Source organism: Acomys russatus, chromosome 2, assembly GCF_903995435.1.
Source record: "Acomys russatus chromosome 2, mAcoRus1.1, whole genome shotgun sequence".
Taxonomy (NCBI): Eukaryota; Metazoa; Chordata; class Mammalia; order Rodentia; family Muridae; genus Acomys; species Acomys russatus.
This window is the reverse complement of record NC_067138.1, coordinates 92,489,448-92,506,573: the sequence shown is the minus strand read 5'-3', so window position 1 is coordinate 92,506,573 and position 17,126 is coordinate 92,489,448. Positions and strand designations below refer to the sequence as shown.

The window sequence follows — 17,126 nt, the reverse complement described above, 5'->3', positions numbered from 1 at the left end:
TTTCCACAGGTTCTTTGTATTCCCCGATGATGCAAGGTAAATGAAATGCCTTATATGATAAGTCTCTCTCTTACCTTCTGAAATGACAGAGCTGGGTAAGGCAACAGACTATCCAGGAGAATTCGTGCAAGTATGGAAATGTTAGGCAGATGGTGTCCACAGGGACAGAGGTCTAGGGAAGCCTCAGTAAATTGCTTTGATCCACTTTTACCAGTGGTTGTAATTTCTGTTATAACAACAATTTCTGTGTCATCTCCGTGGCTATTAAAAATAACTAATGGGACCCTTATACAGGAGATGCAGCTATTTTAAGGATTGCTAGAGGATTGCAATTGGATTGAAAGAGAAAGGGCACAGATGGCCAGGTACAAACAACCCCGAAGGCTTTAGCAAAGTCTATCCCGAGATTCTTACAGGGTATCAAAGAGCCTGCTAATAGCATGTTTGATCAAAGTTTTAGGAAAAAACTCCTTTACATCTGTAGTAATAAGATAATTATCTGGGTGTCTACCTTTCTTGATCTAAGTTAGAAGGACCATTTGTTCTGTTCTTCCATGCTAACTGCTCCTGGCTCGCCATGGCCTATGCTTTGCATGGAGCTGAAGTGTCTGGTCTGTACACCGATCCCCCACTACCCTTTTCTTGCCTGCCCCAATATCTGTGTCTCAGACTAAAAAAAAATTTTTTTAACCTAGACCCTATAGCAGAGCAAGAATTCAAAAAATGTTCACTGAGTGAAGCTGGATTTTCCTTTAGTCAGCAGAAAATTGCTACCCTCTAAGGGCTTGAGTTAATTGGGGGATGCTTTTGGATCAGACGTTCTCAGGAACTCCAAATTTCTGAACTCTACAAAATCGCCTACTTCCTCTAAATAAGGACAACCCCTTATAGAGATATATAAGCTTGTGCCCCCACCCAATACAAGCCCACACTAATACCTGTTAACTTAATATATGCTAGGCGCCACACTGAGCACTTACGGTTCATATCCTCATAACAGCCCTTTTGAGGTTAAAAAGGAAAAAAAAAAAAATAAGTTCCAAAGTTCTACAAGCTCGCTGCACCCAGGCAGCTGGCAAATTCATATGCACCAGATCCTAACCCCAATTTGGGTAAGCACTCATTCTCAAGACCAGAATAAGAGCTTGAGGTGGGAAATGCCCATCTTAGTTTATCAGCGTAGGCAATTTTGCATAGTTATTATTACCTAGTTGAACTGAACTGAATGGATGAGGAGGAGGGTGAAAGAAATTGGACTATTGTGCTTTGTATGCTAGGTAGGAATTTGGATAGTTAGGAGGCAAAGTGGTTGCAAATTAGTCTGCAGAGGGGAGAGGAAGGAGGCACAGGAGGCAGGGACCTAGTTTTGCAAAGAGGAAAGTGTGTGTATGTGTGTGTGTGTGTGTGTGTGTATGTGTGTGTATGTGTGTATGGAGGTGTGGTACGCATGTGCATGTGTTCAAGAGGTGGTGATAACTTATTACACTAGCAGACATCGGCTCAGCACAAACTCTTGTTTGTGATGGCAGAACAAAACTTCACAGCGCCAAGGCCTTCTTCAGCATCTTCCAGATTTGTAAACCTAGGCTGCGTCTTTCTTGATGACTCAGGATTTCTTCTTAGGAAAAGAATTTTTTTTTTTTTTTTAAAGGCAAAGGAGTTCTGTGCTTAATGAGTCAGCATTAGGTTTTAACGGATCCACTTAGGTCTATGTGAGCGCTCTTTTCACAAGCTTTATTTACCAAGGCTTTGGCTTTGCCCTGAGTGGTGTTGGCTCTGAGGAACTCTTGACTCTGCCCCACTCAGTGCAAGCTTTCTTCGTGAGCTGCATTCTGCTTTTGATAACTGGAAGCGGGAGACAAAGAAAGAAAGCCTTGTAACTTGCTTGTGGTCTTTACTGGGTTGTGGGCTACAGGCAACCAGTGTTGGTACTTTCCCCAGAGGTAACTCCTGTGCCTACAGGTAGTGAGTGTCTGAACTAAAGCATGTAGCAGCTGCCATGGTAGATCTATTAACTATCATCTATAAAGGGAAGGTCTGACCCCAACCTCTCTCTTAATAATTTTATTTATTCCTCTTGCATGCATTACTCCTGACCACAGTTTCCCTTCCCTCTACTCCCCGAAGACCCTCGCCCCACCCCCAAGCTTGTAGTGACTCCTTTGGAATTATCTATACCTTGTGCCAAATCTGGACCCGCCACTTGAGGGTTACATGAATCTCTAAAGAACAAAATAATTTCATGGTTGGGGTCACCGCAACATAGAGAGCTGTATTAAAGTGTCGCAGCATTTGGAAGGTCGAGAGCCACTGCTCTAAAAACTTATTTAGTTATATCTAAAGGCAGGACAAGAATAGGATCATCATAAATTTATGGGAAAATTGTATACATATTAAGAGATTGGCACCGTGCCTGGTGTGGTGGCTTTAAAGAAAAATATCCCCATTGGCTCATGTATTTAAACACACATTTCTCAGTTGGTGACAGTGTTTGGAGAGGTTATGGAGGGTTTAGGAGGTCCCACCATAGTAGAGGGATTATATTGCTGGGGGTGGGCTCTAAAGGTTTACAGCCTCACCCACCTTCCTGTTCTCCCTTTCTCCTTCCTGTGTGTGAATATTGATGTGATCAGTTTCCTGCTGGCAGAAATGCCTTCCTTGCTTCTATGGACTTTAGCTCTCTAGAACCAAAAACCAAAGCAAGCTCTTTAAGGAGTTGCTTTTGGTCACAGTATTTCATCACAACAGCAAAAGAGTAACTAAGACAAAGTGTCTGACATATTGGTTGCACCAAATAAATGTATTAGAAAACAATAACTCATTCAAATGTGGGCTCCCTGGTTCTTTGAGCCATGTGGCTTGCTTTCTCTAGTGGCCAAAAAGGTGACATATGTCCACTCAGGCCAGTAGTGATAGCATAAGTTGAAGAGAACATACTGCCTTCAGGTGTTCCAAGTGTAGTCTGTGACCCTTATATGTTAGCCAGGCCTGAGGACAATACTTAACCCGAGTACAGTGATGGCAAGGAACATCTGGTGTGGCCGGGGGCTGGCTACTGCAGAGCTTTTGTTCTGCTCTTTCCCCTGGGTGTCCTCGAACATCCTTTGCACCATGCCTTTCTCAAGTCAAGTCTTTTTTAAAGCTTGCTCTTACAGTTTGAGGGATACTGAACCCTAAGAAGCTCTTCATCTCAAACTGTGCATTTGCCTTCGGCTTAGTACTTCCAGAGAAAGCTTTGTGTGCTCTAGGGTGACCATAATGATTATTTCAAAGCTTTGAGAAAATCTTTAACTGCCATTAACTCCAGGAAAAATGTAGGAAAAGGAAAACAAAAACAAAAACAGAACAAATCTACAAAAATCAAATCAAACCAAACCAAACCCCAAAATCAGACAAATAAACAAACAAACAAAACCCTCCTGAAATAAGAAATCCTTACTTTTCGAGGTTCTATTTCAGTTCTGTTAACCCTTTTGTAAGCAGTAAAATTTCTGAGCTGTAAATCCCAATGTTTCATCACTACATCAGTAGAGATGCTGTCTGCTGGTGGATGCCCATCCTCAAGGTGCCTTTGAGCAATGGAGTAGACGGTTGGTAAACGTGTACCAGCTCTTGGGGAAGTGAAGCAGGGCTGTTTAGCTGAGATCTACCTTTGGAAGGGCGGTTTGAAAGGCATCAGGGCTTAAAATATCTGGAGCTGAGGTTAACTCAGTTGTACAGAGCATGCATCATATGACTGCAATCCCAGCTAGAATTCAAGCACCAAAGCAAAGCAAACAAAAAACTCCAAGAAATGAAAAAAATGGCCATTCCCAAAAGAAAAAGCCTTGACCATCTCTAAGAGCTGACATTCCCAGACAAAGCAGGTTTTGTCCACGACTATAACCACAGCACAATGCCTGGCACAGGAAACAGTCAATAAATGCTTATTCAATGGAGACTGAACAAAGAGAAATTCTGGCTATCTTTAAGGGCATCATAAACTTCTAAGTAGAGGGATGCGGGGTGTTTTAAATTCTTTGAACACATACAAATGTAATTAAGGTGTTGTGAAAACATTCACCACTTCAGTTTGCAGCTGTTCTTGATGCCTGAATGCTGGGCCTAAGTGCTTCATATGAAAAGTGAAATCTTATTCTCAGCCTGTGTTCTGGTTCTTTATCTTGGAAGCCAGTTCCTGTTCTGTGCAGCGATGTTTCTGTGTGCTAAATTTGATTCCAGGTATTTTTTTTCCTAACAGCATCCATGCACATTTTCTTTCTTACTTGCAAAACTTTGATTCTGTAGGAAATAATCCCTATCTTCGAAGGAGCCCAGAATGTGAGTGCTAGGAGGGCCTCAGTGATGAAGTGCCATTAGCTAGCTTGCTCATGACTTCCTTTATGAGTCCCTTACCTCGGATGCCATTATCCTGTCAGGTGGACAGCTGAGTCAGCACATTCTGGAGGGAACAAACAAAACGCTAACATTCAGAGTATCACCACACAGAACACATCCTTTCTGATTCTGCAGAGAAACACTGAGATGCATAGGTGGTAATAAAAGCCAGCCACCACTATTTTATTGTCTTAAGTGGTTTGTAAGGGTCATCTTTATCTTGGCAAAACTGGTCCTTTTATAAGCCTGGTTAAGCTCCTTCACTGAGTTTCACTTACTGTAGGAAATAAAATCCAAGCACCATTAGCAGCCTAGGCCTCCCTGGGTGTGGCCTGCCTCTTCTTGATGGCGCCCACTTTCTGTCCTTTTTTTGGCCTGAAACATGCTCTCTTTCCCTGCCTGATGCATCCCACTTTTCTGCCTCCTCATTCAGCATGGGCGTTACCAGGAAGAAGCCACCGTGAGACCTCAGGCTCTCTCGGAGCCTTGCGATGGCCTTATCATCATCACTGCCTCGAGATCTTCCCTTAATAAGCAACATCTTCAAGATGGGGCTGTGTCCTCTGGTTGTTCTGAGGACGCGGAGCAGCAGCCTGCTTGGCGTGAAGATGCCCGTTTTGTTTTTACCTTTTCAGAATTAAACTGTAAAATATCCTCTCTGCTTTAATTTCTGTGCCGAAAGCTAACAGCAGTCAGTGGTCTGTATGAAGACTTCACGGAGTTCAGGCAGGGTTTTGTGGTCTAAGGTGATGTTCGATTATTTAGATGTTAAGAAGCCAGAAAAGGCTTTCTTCTTAGGACTCGATGGATGGGTTTTCCCAAAGCTGTTGTTTTTACCTTTTTTAGAATGAATCATATATTCTTTCAGGTGACATGTTTAGAAGGGACATTTAGTCATTTCATTTTTCTATCTAGCATCACACAGTGAAATCTACGCATGCAAAGTACTTTTAGTCTCCTGACAATGTTATTTTTATTTTTGTTGCTGGAACAATTGTAGCATTTTCGGTGGAGAGGCAGCACAGGCTCCCCCTGGCCCATTGAGTTTCAGCAGCTAAGCAGCATGCCCCTCTGCTGTAACCTCCCCATCAGCGGCAGGTAGAGATGGACATGCCAGAGAAGGCATGGTGATTACGGCTAGCACCTGAAAGACGCTGGAACATGGCCTTCAAATCTAGGCTCAACGTCTGTGGATGTTGTTGAGCTTTGGTGTGCTTTGGTTCTACAAATTTAAAAGTTAGTTTGGCCAGAGCCAAGAGGCAGCGTATGGAAGCTTTGGGGGGGAGGGGACCAGCAAAAGATAAACCAATCTTTGGAGTACATGTTGAAATAGCAGCCCTTAAAATAAGACCAGGGTGCCTGCGATGCTTTGAAATTGCCATCGACTAAATGAAAACATGGCTGTCTTAAAAGGCGACACCTTTTGCTCTGGCCATTTTAAGTGAATATAAAAGAAAACTTGAAATTGGAAATCACGTGCTGTCAGTGTGCATGGGTCTTGTTAGTGCACAATAAAGTGGGTGTTCTGGTCTGCTTTTAAAGAGGGGACTCTGTGACCCCAACACTCCCCTTAAATAAGGATTCTCAGCTTCTTTTATTCTAAGAGCAGCCCTAGAAAAGAATTTAAGGCTACTGCAGGGGGTGGGAGAGGGAAAGGGAGAGGCTGACTATTATCATTCCTGGAATTGGGGGCTCCCCTCCCCCCATTGTTTATCTCCTCCGCACCACTCAGCTGTTCTCTGTTGCACAGAAATAAAAGTTTAGTTTAAGAAGTATGTTAGAACAAAGCTGCAGAAATTGCCTGGAATTTCCTTCATTTTCAGCCATCTGGCTTTCATTGCTGACTCTCTTCCCCCCTCCACATACATTTACCAAATCTTTTCAACACACATTGGCCGAGCTATCAAATGCTTATAATTAATAACAGTCATACTTTTTTTTTTTTAAAAAAAGTAGTGATTTCTAGCTTTCATTGGCTGCTCATGTCACTGCTATTATAAACCACTGAGATAGTAACTTATTTATTAAGATTTAGCTCAAATCTAATCAAATTTAAGTCTTGAACTTCAAAATATCATACTTTCATTTGAGTTATGACTATTAGTTCTCAGGTAGACTAAAAGATGACAATGTGTTTCTCTAAGTGGCTATTGTGATTCTGCTTTTATTTTTTTTTCATTTTTAATTTTTGAGGCAGATCTGGGTACTTAGGTACCTTGGGCAGGCCTGGAACTTACGGCCCTATTGATTCTACTTCTGTGTTCTGGGATTTTAGGCATGTGTTCTTATACCTGGCAGAAAGACCTGTGTGTGTGTGTGTGTGTGTGTGTGTGTGTGTGTGTGTGTGTGTGTGTGTAGTGGGCGTACAGGGTATTGAACCCAGGGCCTTATGCATGCTAATCAAACACTCTGACACTGAGTTGCACCCCAGCACAGATCCTATTATTGTTATTGTTGCTATTGACAGAGTTTTTCCCTGTAGCCTATGATGGCCTGGAACTCTCTGTATAGGCCAGGCTCCCCTCAACTCCATAGTCATCAACCTGCTTGCCCCAGTCCCTCAGGTACTGAAGTTGTAGTTGCGACTCTCTATACCCAGCATTCTAAACTGTTACTCCATTTTAAAGAAGCTAAAATGCCTATAGCCTTTCACAAGTTAGCTAAAAGCGACCAAAGAGCTTAGAGCACAGGTCTACATCTACTTGTTAGTCTTCTCGAGTGTCCCAGGGATGTGAAAGCTTTATTGTGAGCAGTGTGAGTGAAAAATTGAACGTTCTCAGCAATAAATGTGGGATGGTCTTCTTTACAAGTATCAAAGCCTTATTTTCATATGTTCATGAACAAACTTAAGTTCAATGAAAGTGGCCTTGAAGTACATACACAAGCTACCAGTATGGCTCCCTCTGGGCAACAGAGTACAGGAAAGGTGACTCTGCTGGTGAAAGGGGGGTGGCTTCTTGCCCTTCTGTCCTGCTTGCTACAGCTGTGCTTGAGGGTTTTTTTTTTTTTAAGTCTTTTGTGTTAAGAATTTAATATTGGAACACACTGTAATCACATCATTTCTACCCTTCCTTCCTCCTCTGACTCTTCTCATTCTCACGTGCCTCATTGTCTCTTGACTTCATGATCTTTTCTATACTTATTATTGTTAGATTGTTACACAGACACACACACATACACACACACACACACACACACACACACACACACACACACAATCTACTGAGTTTAGTTAGCGTTGCTTGTATGCACATGTGTTTAGAACTGACTACTAAGGATTCAAGAACCCATCAAGGGCTTTGTCACTAGAAAACAGTGATTCTTTCTCCTTCAGCAGCCATTGGTTGCCTACTGTTCTTCACACAGGGGTAGGGCCTTATAAACTTCTCTCCCACACACAATGGCACATTGGCTGCTGTGGTCACTTATGTGCAGGTCATGTGCAGGCAGCCATACTGTTCAGAGTTCCTGACTGCGGCATCTTTGTCATGTCAAGTCACAGGAGCCATTTTGCTCCTCTGGCTCTTCCGATCTTTCTGCTTTCTCTTTCTTGATATCCCCTTGAGTTTTAAAGAACACGTCTCTTCATGAGCTACTCAGATAATTAGAATACCTAGAAACCCTTTAAAAAAAATAAATTGGGACCAGAGACTGACTTCTTTCCTCACGATGGGTCTTGGCTCCTTTAAAAAAATCTTCTCTGAGGCAAACTTACCTGCTGATGATACACTAGGGAAGATGCTGTGGCCTCTGAGACTCATTTAGCTGAATTGTAAATATGCACAAAAGAGTCTCCTTTTCTATGATAGGAACTCCTTTCCTATAACTTTAAAGAAACCTCTTATTCAATGATTTATAACCAATTTTAGGAAAGCTTGCAAAGGAAAAAAAAATATATTTTTCCTCCATAGTCTGATCCTTGCTCTCCCAGAATCAAACTTTCCACAGCCCAAGGTTAAACAGCTTCTCAACCTCTTTGTTCCTGTCCCTCCCATCAATGCTTTCCTTGTGTCCTTCTTTACTTTTCCTTTTCTGTATACAAATGATAGCATAAATGCTATAATCTCATGTTTATACTTTAGCTCAACAATTAAGCCTTGAGTTTAAGAAAAAGAGCCTAATAGTGGCATTTTAAGCATCACCTGGAAAGATGGAAGAGAGAGATAAAAAGGATAGCAGTAGTGGTGATGCCTCCTGGCTCCCATTTACAGCTTTAAACCTTGCTAATTACAAACATGGTCTCCAGGTGATCACTCACCTGTCACCTGTTGGCTCCTAGACCGTAGAGCTCAAGAGAGGAGGGCCAAGAAATAAAGCGGAGAACAACGACTTGAAAACCTCACCCCTTCAACAGAAGCTGCCGTTTTCTTTAAAGTTATCTAAAGCAGGTTAGCATTGTACCCATGCACACATACGCACTCAGGTACATATAGAAAAGCTGAAAAAGCTCGAGTCCTGCCAGCGTGTGAGTGCACCTGGTATATGTGATGAGGCCTGGACGCTGCACGTGGGAATGCTGGTGAAAGTCAGACACGTGCTTCTGATTCAAGCTCACCTTCACACAGAGGAAGCCAGGAGGACCGAGCGTGGGCCTCAGAAGCTGTGCCACACTGGCTATTACAGCATTAGTCCCAGCATATGTGAGATGGGTGGCGTCTTCAGTGGCAATCGTCAGAACTGTCAACTCCCTGAGGAGGGAGGCTTATGTGATCCCAGAGTCTCTCACAGACATCTAAAGTAAAGACTTGGAGCATTTCTGGGTGTCATATAGAAATGCTATGGTCCCCCGCCTACCCCCCCAAAAAAACCAAACATGTGGATTTCAGCAAAGGCCAGCAGCATAAAAGACTGTTTAGGAAGTTTGGCCCCATCATAAGATAACATTAAACATGGAATACAGAAGTTTGCTGAAGAATGGTGAATTGAAGATCGAAATAACCTCTGACTGGATTGAGGGTGTAGAGGAGAAAGGCACATCAGGAAGGACTGCTCTGATGGTGCCTCAAAATATTCAATTGAAAAGGACAGGGTAAATTAACCTTATTCAAATTAGCCTTAGTTAGCCCTTTGGGAATGAGAAAGTATACTTGTATAATAATAATAATAATAATAATAATAATAATAATAATAATAATAATAATAATAACAACAACAACAACAACAATCATTTTATATATTATATATATTACAAAATAATAGAAATAATAACTATTATTATTATTATTATTAATTTTCTGATCAAAGAATGGATTCAGTCGCTACACATGTGAGCCAGCATCTTTCATCCACTCCAAGTGAGGCCGTGCCTCAGCCCATCATAGCACTAGAATGTGCTAAAAAGACATTTCTCATTTTCTAATGATGACAAATGAACAGGACATAAATAACATTTGACAATACACAGAAGGGCTGATATCTGTAAAACCTCTGCTTATGGGATAATGAATAATCATGGGATATTTGTATGTGGCATGGCAACCTCATGTTATCTTGCTCAGTGGTTTCATTTTGTACTTGGGGGACCAGAGAGAACAGTCAACTTGATCGAGGCTACATAGCTAGATGGTGACAAGTAGGATAAGACTCGGTCCTGCTGACCTTCTAGCTAAGGGCCTTGCAGCCTTCTTTTAATACGGGGGAAGGGGACTGTCACCAAGTGAAGGGGTTTGTGTTCTTTTCTGATGAACTAAAGTCATAGGGTCACACACCGGGAAGTGGGGAGTCAAAGACAGGTGGGGAGCTAGTTGCAGCAAGCAGCAAGAACACATGCTTACAGCAGCCATGCTATAGACTAGATTTAGCTTCTCTCTGTCCAGCCCCTTTCTCCTTTTTCCGGGCTCCTGTTCTGATGGGTGGGGTGCTGTTCCAGGCAAGTGGCTGCCCTTGGAGAATGTGGCCCCGGTGGCCACGTTCACGTCTATATTTGAAGGGGAAAGCTCAGTCTTGGCATTCAGATCAATACATGGAACGACTGTGGTGCCCAGAATGTCACCATGGAGCTGTGTAATGTGACTGGAGAAGGCCTGAACCTGTCTCTTTTAAGGAATCTTCTAGAAATGGCTGAGAAAGAAGAAAATCAGCACGCAGACTTTACCAGCAAACTACTGTTAGCACCTGAAAACAATACAGTGACTCTTAGCTGATGTATTTTGCAGAGAAATGAGGACTATTCAGAAGCAACATTCCTTTCATATGTAGGACATGACCTCATCCAGTAACATTGCTCAGTGCAGCTATAGATTTGCAAGTTTGGCTTTAGCTCCTGAAACATACCCGCTCCGAACCAGAATCATATAGGAGTTTTGCTCTAAAAAAAGTTATCTAAGACACTATAACATTGTATAAACCAAAGCAGTGATTGGGTTGATTAGCAAAAACCCAAGGTTGGGTGATAAAGAGACACAGGCAAGGCTGAACAATGAAATGCTCTAATTGATTTTACGCACGTGGAAGGATACACACACGCCCCAGAGCATGCTAGAATGAATCTGCGTGCTGTGTGCACACAGATCCCACAGTGGGTCAGTTATACCACCCAGATGCTTTAGCACCTCGTACTCTGTCATTTGAAAGCCAGTTTATTACTATGGTGAAGGGCTTGGGTCCAGGCTAAAAGGTAGCCTAGATCATGAAGTCAGTGGTCAGTTAACGTTCACTTTAGGGGAAAGCAACCGAATGTTACGTGTGCAGAACAGTCATGCCACAAATTTGCTTAGTGTATGGAGCCTCTGGACTATATGACCATTGATTGGGCCAGAATTCCAGGGCCTGCTTTCAATTAAATTTAAGTGGATTTGACTAGAAGTTTGAACTGATGCTAATTGGTTTTCAAAACATTGGGTAACAGTAAGCGTTCCCTGTGTTGCCCGTAGAGAGATGCACCCAGTTCAACACATGCTCCTGGTTGGCAGGGGCAGCAACACGTCCCTTACCTTGCTGGGCAGGGATCCAAGTTACAGGCTTTCAGGAGCTGTGGGGGCCGTCGGCTGGTCACACACAGGCTCTCATCAGCGAGCTCCCGGGTCTGTTTGTTCAGGCAGCTCACCACAGCCTCCTGGACACCTGTGTACAAATCACACTGTCAGGCCAGAGTGCAGAGTAGGCATGTGTTTTGGTGATGAAGTGTAGACAGGCAGCTGGTGGGGGGTCTCTGGTCTGGGTGGGGGCGAGGGGACGCTCACTGCACGTTAGAGGCTGCAGCTTGAAGCAGAGGACTGCCGCCAGTCTTGTTAAGCATCACTCGATCCAGGGCTGGGAGTGTAGCTCAGTGGTTGGGTGATTGCGTAGCATGAACAAGGCCTGGCTTTAAACTCAGACACAATGGCTCTTTAAGAGTAATAATTTTGTCTAAAGGAGGAACTCATGAGCCTGTGGCCTCTCTCAGTATACCTCTTGAGGAGGGCAACTTTCTGAAAACATAGGTGGCTGAAATGCTTTAAAAATGCTACCAGGGGGGGTCTAGCCACTCTGGTAAACAGTGTTAAGAATACTAAAAGAGCTAAAAAGAAGAGACCTGATACCCTATGAGCATATACAGGGGGAGGAGTTCCCCCTCAGTCACAGTCATAGGGGAGGGGAGTAGGGGGAAAATGGGAGGGAGGGAGGAATGGGAGGATACAAAGGATGGGATAACAATTGAGATGTAATATGAATAAATTACATCTCTAACTCTATCTATCTATCTATCTATCTATCTATCTATCTATCTGGAAATCTGCCATCTGACCAAGCTGGACCACTCTTAACATATGCCAAAAGGACTTGACATCACACTTCACAGATACTTGCTTGCTTAGCCATGTTCATTGCTCCTTTATTCACAATACCTAGGAAATGGAAAATACTTATGTATCCTTAGCTGATGAATGACTATTCGGAAAGTGGTATGTGTACAGTATGGAATACTATTCAGTTGTAAAAAAATGTCACCAACTGAATTTGGGACAGAACAAGGGAAGATGCATGAAAAAAGTTAAGAGGAGGAAAAAGAAGGGGAGATGATATAATTATATATTTTTTATTGTTTTATTTTATTAATTTATTCATATTACATCTCAATTGTTATCCCATCCCTTGTATCCTCCCTCCCTCTTTCCCCCTACTCTCCTGCCCTATGACTGTGACTGAGGGGACCTCCTCCTCCTGTATATGCTCATAGGGTATCAAGTCTCTTCTTGATATAATTATATTTTAATGTCAAAAATATTTAAAAATGCTGCTGGGCTACATAGACACTTGGTAATTTAGTGTAGATAGAGCAGAGCAGAGCAATAGGGGAACCACCAACAAACCAACCAATGAGGAGAGAGAGCCTCAGAGGTCCAAGAGCAATCTATATCTTAATGAAGAGATAATGCTGTGTTTGGAAGCGGGGAATGACATCACATTTAGTGTCTAGCACTCTGTAAGCTGCTCTGCTCCCACGTCTTTACATCAGAGACTCTGTTCCTGTGGGCTTTGTTTCAATTCTGTTTAATTTCTTCAGTGACCTCGGGGAGCCTTGAGAGTTGAAACAATGCATAAAATGCACAGTGACTGTACCCCTAGAAAGCAACATCCCCATAGACACAACCTACATGGGGCTAGCATAGCATTTTGAGCAGTGACAGCCAAAGGTTACTTGGTAGATGACTCAAGATGGTCCAGAGAGTACCCTGTGGAGACTTTCACAGAGTCCAAAACACTTAAATGAGTCCGTTGAGCAGACATTTTATTCTGCTGCCCGGAATGATAACGTCTAACATCTACCGCGTCTGTTATGGCCCAGGCACTATAGCTAAGTACTTAGCACAAATCCTTCCATGCTCCCTGCAATCCTATGAGGCAAACGCTACGCAAACCCCAGTTGAACAGAAATGGGAACTGAAGCTTTGAAGCGTGAAAAGACTTTCCTGAGGTCACGTGGTTGCTGAATGGTGAAGCCCAGCGTGTTTGAGGCTCTAAGAACTCACTGACAGCATTAACATTTAAAAATACCAAGAGGCTGTCATATATGCTTTCCTGCAGATCTTTAGAAATAACCTAGACATTTGTCTGGAATCATGTCAGCAGCATGCAAACAGGGAAAGTGGCGAGACAAGACATTTCTGCTAACTTGCTTTAGCCATATACAGGTATATATGCAAAGATACTCACATCTAAAGATATAGTTATATTCTTAGAACTTTGTATGAATTTATACCCAATATATGGATATCTATAGTCTCTGTCTCTGTCTGTCTCTCTGTCTCTGTTTCTGTCTCTCTCTCTCATATTGTTTCACCAAATGATACCTAAGAGTATATAAATATTCATTGCTTGTTAGCCTTCTTTCAATCTATCCTTAGTTTCTCCAAGTCTCTCAAACAACAGAATGCTTTCTAAGTCAATGGTACATTGACCTAGGTCACCAAGCAAGGGCATTAGTTAAAAAGTGACAGAATTCAAACTGATTTTCTTCCTTCCAAGTCATTAGGTTTGTCTTTAATAGATTGTGGTATTTGTCATGTGGGTCTCATGGCAGTTTCAGCATTTTATTTTTTCCCCCTAACACTTTATAGTTTCTAAATTTTCTTTGATTTGTGATAGCTAGTTCAAGGTGAACCATTTAAGATTTATGGATATTCAATTCACTCTATCATAGTATGCAATGCCAACTGTGGGAAGATCTCCAAATTTAAAAATTCATGGTATGACGGCATAACATAACAGAACACAAAATATTGTTGCTACCATCTGTGATTTCCCAAGGGGATGGTAGAGGATTCTTAAAGCCACAATGACAAGCTGCTGCAAGCAGCTTACTGTTGTGGTTTTAATGTGAGCTATTCCCTGAAGGCTCATGAACTGGGGGTTTGCTTGCCAGCTAAAGGGGATGGCATTGAATCTGAGGCTACCACCAATGCTGTTAGAATACTTTATAAATGCCACCATGCCACAGAGCCACTAAAGCCAAAATGTGATGTGACAGTTTAATGCACAAAGAGTGCTGCACAACACAGTAATGAAGACCAAACAAATTATCTGTAACCTTGTTGGGTGTGATCGCTCGCAGAACCCAGAAAGGTGAGGCCAGGCAGCAACACAGTAGGTTCACCGTGAGTTCTGGGCCAGCATGGGCAACAGAGTGAGACCCTGCCTCAAAAAGTAAGAATCAAAAGTCTAAACAACAACACAATTGTTTGGCCTAGTCAGCGACTACCCTTGCGATAGTCAGAGTACGATGGCCAGGTTTAGGGAAGAAAGTGGGTCACGGGAAATATCTCTTTCCCCTACAATGAGGATGATATGAATACATTTTCTATGCTTCCTGGTCCTGCTGCCATGACAATCCACCTCGCATGTGGCAGTGAACGATGTTAACTATGGAATGGAATCCCTTAGACTGTGAACCAAAGTAAACTGTTTTCCCTTTGGAAATGTTTCCCCCACAGTGATGAGAACACCAGCCACCATGCTTGATGTCCCAGGCAACATCTAGAACTGTGTTTTGCTAGAAATGCTTTTCTAAACCACACCCATAACAGTTTTCACAAGAAGTGAACCATCTAGGAATACATCTAGCTAAACAGGTGGACAAGCCCTCCACAGTAAAAACCTTAAAACACTAGAAGAATTGAAAAAGCCACTAGAAGAGGCAAAGACCTCACATACTCATGGATAAACAATTTAATATTGCAAAAATATCTGTATTAAGGTGGTTTACAGATTCAGTCCAATTACCATCAATATTCCAGTGACATTCTCAACAGAAATAGAAAAAAAAAGTCCGAGGAGTCATATGCAACCATCAAAGGCCTTAATCTCCAATATAGTCCTTAGTAGAAAGAACAACTTTAAAGTGTCACAATACCCAACCCCAAATTATATACCAACAAAATCAGCTTTACACTAGCATGAAACCAGACCAGTATTCCAGTAGAACAGAACAGAGGACCCAGAAATAAGCTCACAAGGTCATAGCAACCTGATTTTTTTGTGTGTAACAACCACACAGTGAAGAAATGACAGCTTCCTAAGATGTACTGGGAAAAACTAGACTTTAATGGGAGAGGAATGCAACCAGACAGTGCCTCTACTTCTGTGTGAAAATCATGTAAAATGGATCGAAGACCTTAATGTACAGCTAGAAAGTTCACAGGTGAGACACTTCTAGATATAGGTGCAAGCACGAACTTCTGAACAGGTTTCCAGAGCACATAGAATCATTCCCAGAACTGCCAAGCAGGGTTACATGGAGCCAAGAAGCTTCTGCCAGTAAATGAAACATGCCCTGAATAATCTGTACCAGACAAGGATCGATATTAAGGATAAACAGAGAATTGCAAAAATTAAGCACACACATACAGCCAAAATCCATCAACAAGTGGGCCAATGAACTGAATGGACAGTTCTTAATAGAAGAAATATATGGCTAGAGAGATAGCTCAGGGCTTAAAAGTGCTTGCCGTGAAGGTCTGATGACTCAAGTTCAGATTCCTGGGGCCATGTAAAGAGCCAGATGCAGCAGCATGCATCTGGAATTCCAGGGCTCCTGTGCTGAGATGCCAGGTGGAGGGGGGAATGGCTTGAAGCTTGCAGGTCAGATAGTCAGGACTGCATGGCACAGTGGCAGAGACAAGACAGAAAGTAAGTACCAGCTCCCAAAGTCATCTTGTGACATCCACATGCATGCTGTAGCACTTATGTACACCAACTCATACACAGTGTGTAAGCAGACACACACACATTCACACCAGAGGAGGAGAAGGAGGAGGAGGAGGAGGAGGAGGAGAAGGAGGAGGAGGAGAAGGAGGAGGAGGAGAAGGAGGAGGAGGAATACAAATGGCCAATTAATACCTGAAAAATGTTAAATACCTTTAGCTATTGGAAATGCAAATTAGAACTGCTTTAAGATTCTTACAGCAGGCATGGTGTACACTTGTAATCCCAGCACTCTGTGGGAGGCAGAGGCAGGTGGGTCTCTGTGAGTTCAAGGCCAGCCTGGTTCACAAAGTGAGTGCAGGGCAGCCAAGGCTACACAGAGAAACCCTATCTCAGAAGAAAACAAAAAAGATTCTATCTTACTGCAATCAGAATATCTCTTATAAAGACCAAAATGAGAATGAAGTTTGATGAGGATGTGGAGGAAAAGGAAACTTTACTCACTTCTGGTGGAAATAAAAATGTGTACAGCCACTATGGAAAACAGTATGGAGGTTCCTCAAAACACTGAAAATAAAAAACATCTAGCTGTGCAATTCTTGAGGATTTAACCAGAGGACTGTAATTCAGCATACCATAGAGATACTTGCATATTCATGTTTAAAGCTCTGCTCATAATAGCCAGGAAGTGGAATAAGGTTAGCTTAATCAACAAACAGCTAAAGAAAATGTGTTACATATACACAGTGGAATTTTAGACAGCCATAAAAAAGAAAATCATTGCTTTTGTGGAAACCATTATGTTAAATGAAATAAGCCAGTCTCCGAAAGACAAATATGTATTTATGTATTTTCTCACACATGTGGACTCACTCTCTCTCTCTCTTTCTCTCTCTCTTTCACACACACACACAGTATACATACATACATACATACATATATATATATACACACACACACACAGAGTGTGTGTGTGTGTGTGTGTGTGTGTGTGTGTGTGATGTGTATAGCGCAGCAAAGCTAGGAAGGGGAGGAATAGATCTTCAGAGGGGTGGGAAGTAGGGTAATGGGTTACACAGAAAAATAAAACACAAATAGAGACTAGCTGGAGGAAGAAGGGAGCCAGC

General features: G+C 42.4%; 1 protein-coding gene across 1 annotated transcript in view; it reads right to left on the bottom strand.

Moving 5' to 3' along the window:
• Window positions 1-17,126, bottom strand: part of Adamtsl1 (ADAMTS like 1) — a 915,031-nt gene that overhangs the window by 138,344 nt on the left and 759,561 nt on the right. Inside the window, exon 16 of the mRNA XM_051163985.1 lies at window positions 11,310-11,439. Coding sequence (XP_051019942.1) covers window positions 11,310-11,439 — 130 coding nt within the window. The remainder of the gene's footprint in view (window positions 1-11,309; window positions 11,440-17,126) is intronic.